We start from the raw sequence: 20,012 nt of genomic DNA on the forward strand, positions 1-20,012 counted from the left end.
TGTACTGCTGTACTGCCTGCTCTGCAGTGACACAGAGCAATTTAAAAATGGTCCAAGATTCACCTGAATAAATCAGACCTCAGCCACATTGACTTGGAAATGAAAACAACATTTTTGCCCACAGATATGGAAACACACATCTCAGCTCTGTTAGCTGCTACGATCAACCGGTGGGGCTAGCTAATCACCTAAAGTCTCATTTGATTGTGCAGGAAGACCAACCCAAAAGTTGGTCTTATTAATGACTTTATGACTGATCTATAAAGCATTTGTGAATTGTTGTTTGACATTGGAACCCTTCCTGAGATATCATGCACTGTAAAAACATTGTTGAGTACTCCGTTAGTCGAGAAAGGTCCACTTAAACAAGAAACAGCATTGGCAAATTGTAAAAGCCAGTTTATTTACAATTCAATCCGTATTAGGATACAGACCCACGTGGAATGAAATGATGCCTGTTGGATATTTTGAAATAAAGCTGCTACTGTAACACCCCCCCCCCCCCCCCCCCTCCCCTCTCCCACACCACCCACAACAGAAATTACAGAACCTATTTGTGAACCAGTAATCAGTAGAGCTCAGTCCACCCCTGTAGACAGTCTTGAGCATAGCAGAGAATAGCTTTGAGTATCATAGCGTAGAAACAGTAGAAAACATGATCATACATGCACATGTTAGAATAACATGTATTTTTTACATTCTATAAAATCCTTTCCTCCTGCAGTCCCCGGGGTTCCAGACCCTGTGTTGAGATACACAATCAGTCATTGATCTCTTTTGTCTTTTTAGTCGGCCGCTGCTCTGTCTGGTGATGCATCTAAAATTAATTTCAGAAGAAAGGAGTTTCAGGTGAGACTGAGATAACAACACGATCCACAGTAATGCCATCGCCACTGTGATGTAGTTACCGTTGCGATACAGCAGCTGTCGCTGTGCTTCTGGAGCGGCTACAAGCTAATCAGACTCTCCTCCTCCTCCTCCTCCTCCTCCTCCTCCTCCTCCCCCTTCTCCTTCTCCTTCTCCTTCTCCGCCTCTGCCTCTGGCTCCACAGTGTCCACAGCTGTAAAGTCAGCTGTGGTCAAGCCTTCCACAGCTGGAGGAGCTGGAGGAGCTGGAGGAGCTGGAGGAGGCTGAGTGGGGCAGCTGCGTCCGGGTTCGGGCTGCTGGACGGTTTGGTCCATAGGGTGGTAGACAAAGCAGTAGGCTCCGGGTTGGGAACTGTTCTTCACACTGAGAGCCAGCTCTGTGGGAGGCAGGGGCTGGTGAACACCATCCATGTACACACTGAGCATGTAGGAGTCTGGAGGAGAGAAACACAGAGGCGTGACGTTACCCAGAGGATGAGGATGAGGTAGTGATGCAGGCTGTTCACGTACGAAAATGAATCTGCTGTAACTCCTTGATATCCCACTATACACAATACGATGACATCGCTGCAGTAGTCAAGAACAAATGTTTGACATTGGCGACCTCAATTAAATATCACTTTTCTCTTGAGCTGAGTGTTCGTGGTAATGTAACAATTAAAGTAGTTTAACAAGCACGGTTTGGTCAGGTTTGGGGAAAGATCATGGTTTGGGTTCAACGATTATGTTTGTTACGTTACGTTTGTTAAGTTATTTACGTTAGTTAAACATACGTGAGGCCATAAGTTAATTTATGTGGCACTGACTTATACTTAAACAAATTAAAAGGGAAATGCAACCTGTGAAAACACTTCAACATCATTTGAATTCATTTTATGACTCAGAAGATGCTTTGTCACGTAGCTCTGACGATGTGCTGCATTGCATTATGGGAAGTGTGGGATCCTGCAGTTTTGGGGCTTGTCCAGATATCTGTGTTCATAGTTCTTTAAAAAATATATATATATATATATATATATTTGTCTCTCGGAAGTGCCCCAACTTGTGCGTTATGAAATTGCTGTGTCATTTTAGATTTGACAGTCAAGCAATATCAATCACGTTCTTTTATATAAGGCCAGGAACTGAATTCTGCTGACTGGAACAAGTGAAAGTGTAAAAATGTACCTTGTTCAAAGCGTGCTGCACACTGCTCGGCTAGCTGCTGTATCGTGGTGCTGAGGAGGACCCCCAGAGTTTTTGGACTGGCTCCAATCTCTGGACAACACACGGTCAGAAAGTCCTGTGCAACAGAAACACACAGAAAGCTACAGAGAGGTATCTGTATGGAAACATCTCAGGGAGCCCAAGCACAATACGCCACACATCTACCAGTGTGTTTTCCTGTTTATTCTTTTGTAAATATTCGTCAATGAATATTACATTTTAATCATGTGCTTTGAGCCACAGTGCATTATAATACTGGGAGCATCAAATACCAATCCTCATTATCTCTTTTCAGCATGTGAGTCACTTAGACCTTTTCAGATCATAGTGTGCCATTGTTTGTGTGTGTGTGTGTGTGTGTGTGTGTGTGTGTGTGTGTGTGTGTGTGTGTGTGTGTGTGTGTGTGTGTGTGTGTGTACCCGCACAGATCCTTGGGACATGCGTTCCTGGTTGAGCGTGCGTCGTCTCTCCCAGCGGTGGATGGAGTCCTGAACCTCTCTGCTGAGCTGCCGTGTTGCTGACATCTGCTGGTCAAAAGTCTTGATGTGCTCCAGAGCGCCGTAGGTGGTGGTCAGATAATAGGAACCTACACACACAATCAATAATGTGATATACACGTAGATCACATCAACGGGGAAAACCAGTAATGAAGTATTTACTGGACACCTTCTCCTAGTGCCAACGATGGGTCCATCAACTCCATCATGTATTCAACATCCAACTGCAGAGCGGACAGATTGGATCTAGCCAGGACATACATCATTACAGGCAGGAAGTCATCAGCGCCATGGGCCCGCCCTAAACACACAAAATTACAGGGAATTACAGGATAATACAATTACAGGATAAGGGCACATCATTAAAGATGGTCTTGAGTCAGTTGAGGCCACCACAGGGCAAGCCCCGAGGTGCGGTGTTGGCACGCGAGGAGGCCGGAAAAAACGTATGTGATGCTAGTGGGCAAAATTGCTCGACATGAATTTCACAAACGTGTCTCCTGAAAAGTGATGCTGCGATCTATTGTCCACGGAAATTGAACGCGGGTACCAGGAATGGCATCGCACCCGATTTGAGTGCAGGATTTGGAAGTCTGGTATTTTGGGCTTACAAAGACTGTAGCAATATGTCCACAGATAGAAGTTGGGCAGTAGTAGCAATGTGTACTGTGTACTGAGGAACAAATACATTCATGAAAAGTTAATGTAACATTTTGAAATATATTCAAATATATTATATATTGTTTGATTTTACTTTGCTCCACCCTCTAGTATCACTCCAAAAACCCAAGATGGCTACGATCAATAAGCAGGACTCGAGGATTCACTAGCGTTGTCCACAAACCAATGGGTGACATCAAGGTGACTACGCTGGCGAGTTTACTTCCTGTTTTACTTTTTTTTAATACAGTAATAGTGTGATATTAGAATAGCATTCGGGGTCGAAGTGTTGCCGACTGTCTGACCTGCACTGCTGACAGACATGGAGTCGTAGATGAGCTTGCAGGCCTTCAGCATGAGCTCAATCTTTTTCTGGGGGGAATATTCCAGATGGAGGTTGTTCAGTTTGATGCTGATCTTCTCCATGGCAGAGGCCTCGGGGACAGCAGTGGTTACCCCCAATGCAGTGGTGGTGCTGCCCAGGACGCCAGACTGAAACGCACACAACAACACACACACACACACACACAAACCGTCAGTATCACAACCGCTACTACGGGATATAAATGTACTTCACGTGGGTCGTGTGTCGTCTCCTGCAGGAGTGATCTCGTCCAGCCCTACCTGGTTCTGGGCCAGCTGTTTCAGGCTGCCGTCGTCGGCGTGCAGTTTCTCCAGACTCTGGTAAATCGGCTCCCTCAGCGGCTTCAGCACGCTCTTACACAGAGCAGCTTCTACGATGCTCTCTGCACGGACACACACATGGAGGATCACTTCAAACGGTTTCTAATTTTCCATCAACCCTGCCAACTACGCCTTTGAAAATGACCATGTATTTGAATCGACAAAAACTAAGCAATGGTAAATGGACCCGTACAGCGCTTTTCTAGTCTTGCGACCACTCAAGGCGCTTTAGCACTACATGACATCATTCACCCACTGATGAGAGGAGCTACCATGCAAGGTGCCACATCAGATTATCAACCATTCATACACCGTAAGCACAGCTACGGGAGCAATTTAGGGTCAAGTGTCTTGCTCAAGGACACATTGACATGGGCTGGCGGAGCCGGGGATCAAACCGCCGGTCCTCTGATTGAAGGACGACCCTGCTCACCACTGAGCCACAGTCGCCCCACAGTTGTAATGGCTTCACAAAACCTCTAACTACTACAGGTTTGCGCTATTGGATTCTATGAGACTGGACAGGCTTTAGAATTATTATATTATTTATCTTGTTTATTGTATATTGTGTGTAAGAGCAACGTATAACCAGAGACAAAGCCAATCAAGCTGATTCTGATTCTGATGACAATATTGAACAGACTTTGATGAAGACATGTACTTCAAAAAGCTTCAGGCGCTTTAAAGTGGCACATAAATGTCCTAGTTTACAAACCCAAACTGAGATTTGGGTTTGTAGACAGATGACATGACACAACGGTTTTTCACAGGCTAAGAATTACAATGTAAATAAAGAAGTGAACTTTACAAAGGACATCACTTTTGTTCCAATATTCCCCATACAACTGGTCCTACAAAACACTTGAAAAGAGGTTTAAAAGTTACCCAGTTTGTCTTGTGTATACTGATGCTGTGGCTCCAGCAGAGCTTGCAGCTCCGTGCTCTGCAGCAGGTAACTCTTCAGCTGAGTCATCATCTGTCGGATCTCCTGCAGCAGCTCCGTGGAGGAGGAGTGCTTCGACATGGTCTCCAAGGTGAATGCGCGGTGCTCTTTTACCTGAATGCAAGACACGAAAGTTAAACTCAGCGCTGTCGGAAAAGAGTAGAGGGAATCATCAGAGACTCACTCCACCAGCTCACTCTGTGCTCAGACACAATCACTGAGACTCACTCCACCAGCTCACTCTCTGCTCAGACACAATCACTGCAGTACAACCTGAGACACAGCAGAGCGGCAGCATCATCACACAGAACACGTTTCTACAACAGCTTCTTCCTGCCACAGTCAGACTGATGGCAAAACAAAACTGGGAATAGGAAAAGCACTCAGGACTATTTATTTATTACTGTAATTTAACATTATTAAAAAAAACATGTATCTAATACCCTTCTGTCCCTACGACCACCTTTGTACATATGTATGTATAGTGTTTTCATATTTTATATTTTTTCTCTTTCTTGTTATAGTGTGTTTTCTTATTTTCTCCAAAACTGTTGACTCAGAGAGCCCTGCACAAAATAATCCAATGTGTCTAAACTGTTGGTCTAGGCACAAATGGCCAAATAAAACCTTGAACCTTGAACCTAAACTTGATTCTATTTGTATTTTAGACTTCTTCTTGAAAAATCAAGTTTCAATCAGTCCAAATCCAAATCAGCCGAATGTTGAAATTAAAAATCCCAAAATAGATCTCCCCCCCCCCATCCCCTCAGTGCACTCACCAGGTTACCAAAGTAGCTCAGAGGGTCCCTGGCCAGCTCCACGAGGCGCTGTGTGAGGCGGCGGTCGTGGCTGATGAGGCCGGTGAGGACGGTGGACAAGCGGTAGCGGGCTCGGTCCAACATCACTGTGGTGGGGGTTCTCCTCACGGCTGCCTTGTGGCTGCGGCTCTCTGCGAGGCGACTGGAAGAGACATATAACGTGAGTCTTCCTCCCATCTAAGTCTTACATGGACTAGTAGGTCAACTCTCTGCACCACTGGGTTTGATTCAGTGATTTTCTGGCTCGTGACGTTGGGTCCTTTGATCAACATGGTGGTGCCAATTGATTATGAGGTCCAGTCGGGGCTTGTCTAAGGCCGTCAGTGCGGGAAGGCGGTACACAGATGAATTAGTACGCATAGCTCAGAATGTTGGATGATTTCAACTCTGGACAAGGTCCCTGAATGTCCTAATAGACAGCAAACATCCGTGTGCAATATGACACTTTGCATGGCAAATATGTACTTGTGGTTACTGGGCTGTGAATGTAGCAGTGGAATCTTATGATTTAACTTGACATCAGTGGGCCTCCAAAAAAAATCACGATCATACTCAAACTGTATATGTTTGAGAGAGAGAGAGAGAGAGAGAGAGAGAGAGAGAGAGAGAGACATATTCTTCATCTGGAATACTGTTTGGACATAATATTTCAAGCTGACTTTCACACAAACACCACGATTTTACTTTGGTCAGTGGTTGGACTAAAACTGACTAAAATACTTTATGTATTGTCACTTCAATTGACAATATTTAGTATGAGAAAAATATGTATGAATAGTAGGTTAGTATGCATAGTGGATTAGTATGAATAGTAGATTAGTATGAATAGTAGATTGGTATAAATAGTAGATTAGTTTGAATAGTAGATTAGTATGCATAGTAGGTTAGTATGAATAGTAGATTAGTATGCATAGTAGGTAAGTATGAATAGTAGGTAAGTATGAATAGTAGGTTTGTATGCATAGTACATTAGTATGAATAGTAGGTTAGTATGCATTGTGGACTAGTATTTATAGTAGATTAGTATGAATAGATGAATAGTATATTAGTATGAATAGTAGATTAGTATGCATAGTATATTAGTATGAATAGTGGATTAGTGTGAATAGTAGATTAGTATGCATATTACATTAGTATGAATAGTAGGTTAGTATGAATAGTAGATTAGTATGAATAGTAGGTTTGTATAAATAGTAGATTAGTATGCATAGTAGATTAGTTTGCATAGTACATTAGTATGAATAGTACATTAGTATGAATAATAGATTAGTATGAATAGTAGATTAGTATGAATAGTAGATTAGTATGAATAGTAGGTTAGTATGCATAGTACATTAGTATGAATAGTAGGTTAGTATGAATAGTAGGTTAGTATGTATGAATAGTAGGTTAGTATGTATGAACAGTAGGTTTGTATGAATAGTAGGCTAGTATGAATAGTAGATTAGTATGAATAGTAGGTTAGTATGAATAGTCGATTAGTATGTATGAATAGTAGGTTAGTATGAATAGTAGATTAGTATGAATAGTAGGTTAGTATGAATAGTAGGTTAGTATGTATGAATAGTAGGTTAGTATGAATAGTAGGTTAGTATGAATAGTAGATTAGTATGAATAGTAGGTTAGTATGTATAGTAGGTTTGTATGAATAGTAGATTAGTATGAATAGTAGGTTAGTATGAATAGTAGGTTAGTATGTATGAATAGTAGGTTAGTATGAATAGTAGGTTAGTATGAATAGTAGGTTAGTATGTATGAATAGTAGGTTAGTATGAATAGTAGGTTAGTATGTATTAATAGTAGGTTAGTATGAATAGTAGGTTAGTATGTATGAATAGTAGGTTAGTATGAATAGTAGGTTAGTATGAATAGTAGGTTAGTATGAATAGTAGGTTAGCATGAATAGTAGATTAGTATGAATAGTAGGTTAGTATGAATAGTAGGTTAGTATGTATGAATAGTAGGTTAGTATGAATAGTAGGTTAGTATGTATGAATAGTAGGTTAGTATGAATAGTAGGTTAGTATGTATGAATAGTAGGTTAGTATGAATAGTAGGTTAGTATGAATAGTAGGTTAGTATGTATGAATAGTAGGTTAGTATGAATAGTAGGTTCGTATGAATAGTAGGTTAGTATGAATAGGAGATTAGTATGAATAGTAGGTTAGTATGAATAGTAGATTAGTATGAATAGTAGGTTAGTATGAATAGTAGGTTAGTATGAATAGTAGGTTAGTATGTATGAATCGTAGGTTTGTATGAATAGTAGATTAGTATGAATAGTAGGTTCGTATGTATAGTAGGTTAGTATGAATAGTAGATTAGTATGAATAGTAGGTTAGTATGAATAGTAGGTTAGTTTGTATGAATAGTAGGTTAGTATGAATAGTAGGTTTGTATGAATAGTCGGTTAGTATGTATGAATAGTAGGTTAGTATGAATAGTAGGTTCGTATGAATAGTAGGTTAGTATGAATAGTAGATTAGTATGAATAGTAGGTTAGTATGAATAGTAGATTAGTATGAATAGTAGGTTAGTATGAATAGTAGGTTAGTATGTATGAATAGTAGGTTAGTATGAATAGTAGGTTAGTATGAATAGTAGATTAGTATGAATAGTAGGTTAGTATGAATAGTAGGTTAGTATGTATGAATAGTAGGTTAGTATGAATAGTAGGTTAGTATGAATAGTAGGTTAGTATGTATGAATAGTAGGTTAGTATGAATAGTAGGTTAGTATGAATAGTAGGTTAGTATGTATTAATAGTAGGTTAGTATGAATAGTAGGTTAGTATGTATGAATAGTAGGTTAGTATGAATAGTAGGTTTGTATGAATAGTAGTTACTGGTAGGTTTGAATAAAAGGTAAATATGAACAGGAGCTTGGTATGTGATTTTGAATAGAAGGTAAATATGAACAGGAGCTTCGTATGTGATTTTGAATAGAAGGTAAATATGAACAGGAGCTTGGTATGTGATTTTGACCAGCCGACCCAGACCTACTTGTGGTTTTGCTCCTGTTCCTGTTCCGGCTCTCCGTCTTCCTCCGTGCTGCTGGTGGAGCAGGAGTCAGGATCGGTCACCAGCACAGTACCCCCCTGTGGCGAGTACAAAGACACATCTGGACGCCTCGCCGGTGAGGGAGGGGGAACTCTTATCCCAGCAGTCTGATTGGCTGATCCTCCTCCTGCCTGATTCGGACACACAGGTGCGTCCGGGGAACACATTTTCCTCCTCGGCGGAGGTACCGGACGGGACGGTCTCTTCACTAATGGCGCACAGTGGGGGCTGGATTTCTGTTTGAGCTCCTCTTTATCCATTTTCACCTCTTTTTCCTCCTTCTCATGCTCTCTCTCTCTCTTCTCTCTGTCCTTTATTACCTCACTCTCTTGACGCTGGCTACAGTTCTGTTGTTCCCCCTCATCCAGCTGACCTGATTTACTTCCCGTTTTCTCCTCCCCTCCCTCTACTTCCACCTCTCTCTCAGTTATCTTTGCAGGATTTTGTCCCTTCTCTCTCTCCGTCCCCTCGCCCACCTCTTGGTCAGTGCTTCTCCTGGAAGAGGTGCGGCGGAGAGGAGCAGGAGGTAGCCGGGGAGCGGTTCGGCTCTGCATAGGGACAGGAGGCCTCGATGGAGTGAGTGATGTTGACATTGACTTCCTCTCTTCTCTCTCACCTGCTCCACCCCTTCCTTCCTCTTTTCTCTCAGCTGCTGGAGGTGAAGTGTGAAGCGAGGGGGAAGAGGAGAAGAGGAGGCCCATCCCCGACCCTGAGCCCAGGCTGGGGGGTCGTGGTGGGGGGCGTTTGTATTTAATGTCCTGGGCGGGCGTGGTTTTGGCCTGACCTTTGACTTCTGTGCTGATCTTCTGTGGGACTTCTCCATTCTGCAGGGAGGAGGTAAGGTTTTGAGCGGTCACTATATCAAGTTTGGAGCTAGTGGAGGGGTTTAGGTCTTTGTTGGCGCTCCCCTCCACAGTGACTGGGTTGACATACAGGTACAGCCTGTTCCGATCCAAAGCCAGGTCCTGGTCCTTCGCCGGCTGGTTCAGATCGGACATCCAGAAATCTGCAACACAATGTGTCAAAAAAGGGTCTTTTATCAGGTTTTTGATATTTGCTTTCCTTATTTTTATAAATCTTCTCTCTGTAATCGTTTGTCTCAGATTGTATGATGATATGAAAACTTATTTACAGTTTGCCTGAGCCCAATGGTTCCGTATTGACCTTTGAAAAGCTTCATATTTAACAGAAAGATACAGATCTTGGTACGGTATTGCTCTAACTCTCGGCTGGAACGCGAACAAGTTCCCACAGAGTCTTGATAGTTAACATTGAATACCTGCATATTGATTCCTTTACAATGCACCTACCTAAGCACCCTTTTATGCCCATGAAGATCGGTAAATTACATAATATATTATATTATTAATATATATTCTGTGTCTGTATATGTTCATATGTGTTGTTATTACATATATATCATATATTTTCATTTAAACATTTTCATTTCTGCTGAGTAGCTGTATTGATGCGAGTTCTTTTATCTTCTATCTTCCATTGCTGTTTCCAGCTCTTTGCTGCAGCAGTGACCCAACTTCAATGTGATAATGATGTTGATTTATTTACCTGCACCCTTAGCAGAGATGACCTCCAGCTCCTCTCTCGTAGTTGCCGTGGTAATAGCGGGGGGTAGCCTCAGTGGGATGGCCAGAATGTCCCTATTGGGTGGATTTGATAGTAAAACAAATGTTTGAAGTAGCATTTAGTGTAAGCAGGGAGTTTTAATAATATGACATAACACAGTTGGTGTGTGTGTGTGTGTGTGTGTGTGTGTGTGTCCAGGGCCTGCTAAGCCTTCTCTGCTGGCCTAAACAGAATCACAAAGTTTAAATGTAATTTTTTTATTAAAATTAAAATGTTATTAATAATATTAATATACAATACACGATGCGTTGGAGGGAGGTCACACGTTCAGCAATGTGCTTTTACGGATCGCCATTCTGGGCTCGGGGAGAGCTCACAGTATGTGTGTTACCTGCTGGCACAGTAGAACAAGATCAATTTGAAGAGGTCATCAAACACCAGAGAGGAACCATCCAAGTGGAGAACTGTGACAGAGAACATATTCAGAGTGAATCACTACTCTGCTGTCTGTGCTCCGCAACGCATATCTTGCATTTTGTATTTCGAGAGCAGCTCTTCGCACGAATGTGTAACACGTACACGTCTTGTGCCGTTTGACCATCAGGTCGTGTACGGGCGACGCCCCCTGCTCATCAGGAAGGCGTACTGACAGCGTCCTGCCCTCGTCCTCTGTGCCGCGAACCAGGAAGGCCTGCGAACGACGACATGGGGTTACAACTCTAAGGTCGGGCACAGAAAAGTGCTGAATCAAGTATGTACACAAACACATACAGTATGCAACACCACATACACAAATACGCTGTTTTGGGACCCAATTTCTGATAGATTGTATCACTTTTTTTATAGCACAAGCTGACAACAGCAAATGAAGTTCCACCGATATGGTTTCAAAGGCTGGTATTCTCACATGTCCCATAGTTTCCTATACATAAAGAAAATAACACGTAACTGATTCATAGGAAGAGTCCCGGAAAGGACTGAGACAGTGTTCAGTTGTCAAACTTCCAATGAATTAGTTTTTTATTATATATTTATTTATTATGTTAATTGTACGCTTGAGATTATTTAGTTAGTGAACAGCAGGTCTACGGTAAAGCATTTCATTAAATATCTGAACATGGAAATGAACGTATTCTTATTTATTATTGTATTATTATTATTTAATATGAATAATGAATGCATATTTTACTTGGGCTTGAAGGAACAGTTTGGCATTTTAGGATATACAGCTATTTAATTTACTTACCTAGAGTGAGATGAGAGAATTGCCTTAAAGCTCATTAAATATGAGGTTAAAATATAGCAAGGAGGCAATTAGCTTAGCTTAGCATAAAGACAGAACTGGCTTTGTAATTACTTTAAAAGTATCTACATCTCTAAAGCCTGCCGTTGTTCTCACATGCTGGATCTTGTTTCCTTTAATCTGTACACAAACAGAAGAAAAGGCAATTTGTGGTTTTAAAGGGAGTGATGTGCTGCCACATAGACAGCTCTTTAATCCGCTCAGCATTACTAAAAACCACAATTTGGGTTTTTTACTGTTCTGTTTGTTTATGGATTAAACAAAGAGATACGACAGGTTAATAACTAGTGTTGGGTGTATTACCTAAAGCCCATTTTACACGTCAAGTCTATTTCTTTCCATGTTATGCACCAAACCACAGGTGTTGTGTTGACTCAACACAACTAGATGTTTCAGAACTTTGTTTGTAATTAGTGGCAAACTACATAGTTATTTCCTGAAAACCTCCACAGACATAATTAGAAAATTATGGAACCATAAAATAAAGTTATGCTGTGTCTTACAAAATGTAAGAGAACACATTCAGAGCATTAGCGGGCCTCAAGAGTCGCTGTACAACAAGCTAAAGCCTTCCTGTGTGTGTGTGTGTGTGTGTGTGTGTGTGTGTGTGTGTGTGTGTGTGCGCGTGTGGGTGTGTGTGTGTGTGTGTGGGTGTGTGTGTGTGTGTGTCTCACCCCAGCCATCTCTATCTCCATTATACTTGTGGTTTGGTTTTGACTGAGTCCTTTTGGCTGCCATACGGAGACACTCGCAACCAGCCGATCTATAGGACTCAGCAATGGAGGAATTGGAGGTGACGGTGGGATAACAGGGGCAGGAGTAGGAGGAGGAGATGAGGGGGAGGAGGAGGCAGCTAGAGATGGGGTTGCTGGCAACAATGGAGCAGGGAGAGGAGTTAAGGAGGGAGTAACATCAGAGGAGACAGTTGGCTGCAGAGAAAGCAGGGGAGCAGGAGAGACTGGAGTTGGGGAGAGAGGGGGAGGAAGAGACGGGGGAGGAGGGTTGTGGGAGAGAAGGGGAGGAGGTTTAGAGATGGGAGGAGGAGGGGGTTTGGAGACGGGGGGTTGAGCAGCAGGGAGGGTCGGAGGAGTGGACGCAGATAGAGGAGGACACGAGGGGAGCTGGGAGGGCTTCACCGCGGGAGGGGGCGGTTTGGGTCGACATGGCCGGACCGGAGGGTTGGAGGAGGGCAGGGAGGGTGGAGAGAGGGGAGAAGATGGAGGACCGGAGGCCGGAGAGGGGATGGATGGAGTGTCAAGTAATCCTGTCAGAGGGCTTGCGTGGCTGTGAAGGAGAACAAAAAGGCTAAAGGTCAAGGGAGGAAGTAACATGCAGAGGATTTGTTTACATCTCGTCTCTGCTTCAGTTTGTAATTAACAGTTGAAGCTCATCCCGTGTGCTGCGTGCAGTTGTGTGACACATGATGTGTTTCATCACTGTGAATAAGTGAACCTGTTGTTGGGAGGGCCAGAGGCCATCGATGTGCTTTAAGGAATCTGCTGCAGTGGTTTGGTTTACGGCACAAAACAGAAAGACAGTGCATCATATGTTGCATGTGCCAAGAAGATATTGATATGTTTGATGGTTACCGCAGTAGCACCGTCTTCTCTTCAGTCCATATATACTCTCACCATTCAGAGTTCAGTCATTCTAACATTACTAACAACACTCTGCCAAATCTTTCATTATATTCCTTTAAACTGATTTTGAAACTGTAGTTTAGAATGTTCTATTTTTTCCTTAGAACAACAAGGAAACCACAACAATGTTACTGATATTTCTCTGCGGGACACATTACACATCTATATTGAGGGCTTGTTACTTCTGTATACAATTAATAATGCAATGCATGAGTCACAATGATATAATAGCATATAATAATTAAAGCTGCGAGCAGCTGTGAGCGGGTGCTCGCTTATCCCGGCAAATTTGGGGTAGCCGGCATGTCGGCGACTCGCCCAGTTCAAACAGTACACACCGGTTTCAAGTATGAACATTTCACATAGCAGTCTCTGCTTTTGGCAGGTGACAAGATTGAACATTCACATTGATGTTAATGTTGAAGGTTGATCGTTCACAATAATTGTTCACGTTGATGTTGAAGGTGCAGCGGACGGCGCTACTTACATCTCATGGTGACTAACTTGACTAATGGTGTTAAGAAAATTACATTGCTAAAAAGCATGCTGGGTAAATTATTTCACCAAAAAGGCCACCCATACAGGAAGACTGTTATTGTGCATGAAGAGAATGCAACATACACTTGGCATCATGTTTCTCGACGTGAAGAGTAGAGCAGTTCATGTAAATTAGATGTATATCCGATGCCGTTTGGCTGATTTACTTTTGCCAGTAGGTGGCGCTATGACAATCTGAACATTTGTCATGTACATGTCCTCAGGCATGGACCAGTATCATGCATGATGAATATTGTATGAAATTTGTAGGAGGAGTAGTATTTGGCGTAAATGCAAATATATGCTAAAATTAGCATAAATGGGCCGAAAATGGCAAATTGGCCGAAATACTGTAGCGCCCCCTATTGTTCAAATCGGACGACTGCTTTATTGCAAGTTAGGGGATGCGATGTGCACATATACCCCAAGTTTGGAGTCGTTTGTGAAAATAGTTTGAATGTTATGAGTGTTTAAAAACAAGACACACCCCTAAGAGGTTGATTGGTCGATGTCTCCTCAACACAATGAGATATCCAATAAATTCCAATGCAGTATTGATGATCCAGCTCCAATAATGATGAGTACCAAGTTTGGTATGAAAAAAGGTAGCGTTTAGTAGAAAAGTGCAAAATCGTGTTTTTCACAAATCCAAAATGGCGGAAAATAGGCGGACTTTATGGGTCTGAGAGGCTTTTTTGTAGAGCAGGTGGAGACGGACATGTGTGAATTTTCTCAAGTCAAAAAAAAATTCTGGGCGAGGGGCGTCGCCGGTCCAACTTGTAGGGGGCGCTAGAGAGTAATTTTTTGGAACTTTTTCACCCGGCTTTAATAGATCTCTATTTTCACCAGACCTGACAAGTGTTCCAAATTTGGTGAGTTTTTGAATATGACAAGTCCCCCAAAAAGCAGTCCAAAGTGGAAAAATAAGGATCAGAATAATGAAAAATAATCCTGTGTATCAATAGGGGTCCTCTCGGGACTGACTACGTCAGTCGCTCGGACCCTAATAATAATAACGCTTTGTATTTCAATAGGGTCCTCTCGGGACTGACTACGTCAGTCGCTCGGACCCTAATAATAATAACCCTTTGTATTTCAATAGGGTCCTCTCAGACTGACTACGTCAGTCGCTCGGACCCTAAATAAAGCTGCGAGCAGCTGTGAGCGGGTCCTTGCTTATCCCGGCACGTTTGGGGTAGCCGGCAGGTCGCCGACTGGCCTTAGAAGGAAACCGGCCAAACCCATGCATGGTCTCAACAAGAGCAGGGACCAGCAATTAATTTTTACAGTGTAATCCTGACAGCGCAGTAGAGCTACTTAGGTTTCAGCATCACTGGCATCCGTCATGGTTCCAAATTACACGGGCGAAAGGCATGCTGGGAAAGACTGTCTCAGCGTTGGGCGGCGAACAGCTGTTTGTGTGGCGTGTCTTCCGATCTGTCTCTTCCTGTTTTGTCTTGTGCGCGAGCGTTACCCAGCATGCAATTGGGCGCTGTCATTTTTATTTAAATTCGATGCTGTTTGGCTGATTTCCTTTGGCCAGTAGGTGGCGCTACGACAATGTGAACATATACTGTGCATCATGTTTCTGTACGTGAAGAGGTACATTTAGTTTGGCCAGTAGGTGGTGCTAGTAGGTTACTATGAATATATTGTGATTTACTGATCAGGCCGGTTTATAGCAGGGCGGATGATATATGATAAATGGCACTCAGCCACCAGTACACCCCATGACTCACTTTCAACCAATGAGAATTATAAATATATAAATTATAAATATATGAAATAAATATTTATTTATTCAACTTAATCACTTGTCTTTAGTGAAGCAATGATGTATGCAGGCCTTGAGTTTGCCAATGTGAACATACACATGCATCTCTATGTGAAGTGGATACAAGGTCATTTAAATTGCCTGTAAATGGGATGCAGTTTGGCTGATTTACTTTTGCCAGTGGGTGGTGCTATGACAATCTGAACATTTGTCATGTACATGTCCTCAGGCATGGACCAGTATCATGCATGAGGAGTATTGGGGTAATAGCATCATGGATGGAGGAGTTACAACAGCTTTCTCTCATATAGCAGTTAGCTCAAAGTAGGCGCGTCTTTGCGTCCCCGTAAACGTCAATTCCCAAAAGTGAAAACGCGCAAAGAGCACAAGCCATACTCCTGAGGGTCTTGATATCACTGAAGAACAGAATTTAAGTCGATTGTATGAAATTTGTATGAGGAGTAGTATTTGGCGTAAATGCAAATATATGCTAAAATTAGCATAAATGGGCCGAAAATGGCAAATTGGCCGAAGTACTGTAGCGCCCCCTATTGTTAAAATCGGACGCCTGATTTATTGCAAGTTAGGGGATGCGATGTGCACATATACCCCAAGTTTGGAGTCGTTTGTCCCAATAGTTTTAATGTTATGAGTGTTTAAAAACAAGACACGCCCCTAAGAGGTTGATTGGTCGATATCTCCTCAACGCAATGAGATATCAAAGAATTTCTAATGCAGTATTGATGATCCAGGGACATTGATGATAAATACCAAGTTTGGTATGAAACGGACCAAGCGTTTAGGAATAAACTACAATAATGTGTTTTTCACAAAATCCGGGGCGTCGCCAGTCCAATTTGTAGGGGGCGCTAGAGAGTCATTTTTTGGAACTTTTTTCCCCCGGCTTTGATAGATGTCTATTTTCACCAGACCTGACAAACATTCCAAATTTGGTGAGTTTTTGAATATGACAAGTCCCCCCAAAAGCAGTCCAATGTTCAAAAATAAGGATCAGAATAATAAAGAATAATCCCAGCAATTTCAATAGGGTCCTCTCGTGACTGACTACGTCAGTCGCTCGGACCCTAATAATAAAGAATAATCCCAGCAATTTCAATAGGGTCCTACTCGGACTGACTACGTCAGTCACTCGGACCCTAATAATAATCCTTTGTATTTCAATAGGGTCCTCTCGGGACTGACTCTGTCAGTCACTCGGACCCTAATAATTTGAAACAGGCTAAAACAGCTGGGCAATGGGGTGTAAAGTGAACATCAGTCAAACAGAAAGTAGGCGTTTTCAGATGAATTTGCATTTGTTGTGTTCCTGAGTCAAAACCCACTTCAGTGTGTGTGTGTGTGTGTGTGTGTGTGTGTGTGTGTGTGTACCCGGTGCAACAGTGTGGCTCTTTGATGTGTTTTTAGCAGTTGTTGCAGACGTCCCAGATTCAGGGTCATCTGTGTCACGTTTCAGGTCTGCCACTTCGTGATTGGTGTGTGACACGTCTTGGTTGTCCACTCTTTTGATGGTTAGTTATTTTATATTACTTCCTCAGCTCACGAGACAAAATCCAGTGCCGTTCTCCAGTGCAACAAAGACTTGTGACAGACATGTTTGTGGAAAGGCCAAGTGCAGAAATGAGATTGACTTAACTGAGTTGCAGTACTAGAGAAACAAATAAGTACTTTTTTTAGTTGATTTATGAATTGCTGTTTGCTTAAGAATAATCAAAGAAATGAAATCAATCGCCCTGCTCCTCACAGAATTGTATTGCATCGTGTCCAATTGCGTTGAATCTCACAGTGTTGAACCGTGTGAAATCGCATAAGGGGTGAATACCTTCGTATCCCATTGGTATATACTGCAAACGTTTATGTTAAGTTGATGGAAAACTACACAATTGTCTGGAGAAGAGGGTCACGGGCAACGCTGTCATTGCAAGAGGAAGCAGTGTGGTTACGTGGGATTAGTCTTAACTCGATTAGGGTACTTTCACAATTATGTCATTTTGGTGTTTCACACTTTTTGCTGCATTATCAGTCACGTAAAACAAGCTGCAACTCTCCTTTGTCTTCAGATGGCAGAGAAGACTCCCAAGGTCTGATGGTTTTACCTTGTATAGCACTGAGATAGGATCCCTCAACAAGTTCCATTTAGAGGCAACCAGCTTCAATATTACAGCGCGCTGATATGAACTCATTTTACTCCTGTGATAGTTGAGATGCTGTGTTTTAATGAGAGAACAACGTGACCGCATCAGTCCAATTTTAGATGTTATACAGTGGCCTCCAGTGCTGTTCAGACTGCTTACTTCTCCTTTTGTAGCATTAGCTAGCTAGCTAGCACACATCATAGTGCCCCATCTCAGGTGTGAAGATGTACAGAACACAGGTGGAGTAAACCTTTAATGGACCATAGCTCTTTTAGAAGTATTTATTTTTTTAAAGAAAGTTTCACCTAAAAAACTAAGAAATAAAAAAACATCACAAACTAATTTCATTCAATTTCATTCATTCAACACCTGAGCAAGTGAAACCGGAACTATCTGGATGTATAGAAACCACACGAGGTACGTGTGATGCTGTGTTTTAATGTCATTTGGGTGAACCTACTCTTTAAAAGACCAGATATGTGAGTTGGCGTCCTGCTTAAGATCTGCCTCCTTTGAACTATTTGTTACTTGAACCACTGTATATCTTTTGAAGCCACAGAGAATCCCATTTTGAGTCCGATCACTCTCCTGTGAATTGAAAAGGAATATCCGGCCAATCTGAGGAAATCACATGTCTGTAGAAGACGCCCCACAAGTCCTGTTGGTGACACGCACGTCACGCTTGCTGATCCTGCCTCCCACAGGAAAGAGGCAGAATCAGCATTAGGTCAGCTAAATCCTCTCTGTTGTCAGTGAACCCCTCAACACAGTGCATTTGACTTCATTACCACTTGGTGACATCATACACTCATATTTACCGCTTATTGTCACAGTCAGGAAGATGTTCACTACAAAATGAGATCCTTATAGAAGAAAATCTCCCTTTTCCAGCAACAAAAAGTCACTTATGGATCATTAATAATACAAACAATAGTTCAGTAATGACACATTCAAAAGGAAATCATTTGCATTACTTTTATTTTTGAAAATGTAAGTACTTTAGTACTATTACTTAAGTGTCATTTTCTATGCAGTATAAAAATACCTGAATACCCTATCCACCCCGGATCTTTGCTTGACCTAACATGACCTTTCGGAAGATCACATTCTGATAAAAGTACAACAAAAAAAGCAACACAATCCTGGCATGAGCTCTTTCACCAAATATATTTAGAAAATGTCATCATTCTTGTTTGATAACCTTATTCATGAAGAAGGAAATATACTCGCAGCAGCCTCAACGCGTTAACTGTCCCAAAGTCCAACTGTTAATAATCTACTCGAAAAGAATCCTAAATCAAACAATCAACAAAACATAGTCTGCAGTTTAAAGTGGAGGTAGTTCTACTGTAAAGACATTCAAACGATGTACACTACAAATCAAACACATGCCTCATAACGGTCTGATCTGCCCTTTTCAGGGGGTCACTGACAACTTTCAACTGCTCTTATTCCCCCAAATGAAACAAACTCCAAATGTCAGAAACAAAATGGTTACTCCCGTCTCGGGTGCAAGTTATGCCGCACAACTCTGATTTGGCTAGAAGGTATTGCCCTTAATATCAGTCAGTGAGTCATCACATCTGTTTTTCCTGCTCTGGCTGTCCAACTTCTCGACCCCTGGAGCCCCCTCTCCCCTCCATGGCAGCTACGGCAACCCCCTCCCCTCCCTCGCTCCCTCCCCGCTGTCTCGACGGAGTACAGTTCCTCCGCTGTGTTTTCACCCGTCTACCCTGTCACAGACCCCTCACACACTCACCTTGTGTCCTTGCAAACAACGCTGGCTTCCATCATATTTCCACAGATTGAGTGTCTGGCTGCTCTCTGTCACTCTCTCTCGCTCTCTCTCTCTCTCTCTCTCTCTCTCTCTGCTCCCACAAGAACTCCTCCTTCCCTCTGACCCCCCTCCCTTTTCTTCCTGCTGTTGAACCGGAGCAGGGCTGAATAAGGGAAAAAAGGCAAAGGGAAAATATGCTTCTCCGTCAGCTCTCCCCTCTGTTTCTGCCTCAACTTCCTGAGCTGATCGTCAGGCAGGAAGAGGCCGAGCACTTTGGTCAGACTTCCCCTGCTCTCTCCTCTACCCTCTTCTCTGTCTACTCTCATGCAACTTCTGTCTCATGCAGTCATGCTTTCTGGTCCCACTGTTGACAGTGTCGTTTTCTTTTTTTAAGGCATGTGTTAAGTTAAGCAACCCTCCAATAGACGTCATCGTCTGCTTGTGTCAGCGTTTTCAAACGGGATCACGCACACAATGCTCGTAGTCTGTAGATGTGGCCTAAATATTCAGC

At 42.4% G+C, this 20,012-nt stretch overlaps 1 protein-coding gene across 1 annotated transcript; it reads right to left on the bottom strand.

Annotated features, from left to right (window-relative positions):
* Positions 1 to 540: 540 nt before the first annotated feature.
* Positions 541 to 19,518, bottom strand: rin3 (Ras and Rab interactor 3; the record flags this gene model as incomplete). The annotated part of the gene is made up of 15 exons (XM_079232448.1): positions 541 to 817; positions 909 to 1,300; positions 2,034 to 2,148; positions 2,492 to 2,658; positions 2,739 to 2,870; positions 3,535 to 3,721; positions 3,854 to 3,975; positions 4,799 to 4,970; positions 5,636 to 5,816; positions 8,677 to 9,739; positions 10,300 to 10,391; positions 10,709 to 10,781; positions 10,897 to 11,008; positions 12,295 to 12,904; positions 19,484 to 19,518. The coding sequence occupies 14 exons, from the start codon at positions 19,516 to 19,518 to the stop codon at positions 948 to 950; spliced, it is 3,414 nt and encodes a 1,137-aa protein (XP_079088574.1). The 3' UTR covers positions 541 to 817; positions 909 to 947.
* Between the last annotated feature and the right edge of the window lie 494 nt (positions 19,519 to 20,012).

Source organism: Taurulus bubalis, assembly GCF_910589615.1.
Source record: "Taurulus bubalis genome assembly, chromosome: 1".
Classification (NCBI taxonomy): domain Eukaryota; kingdom Metazoa; phylum Chordata; class Actinopteri; order Perciformes; family Cottidae; genus Taurulus; species Taurulus bubalis.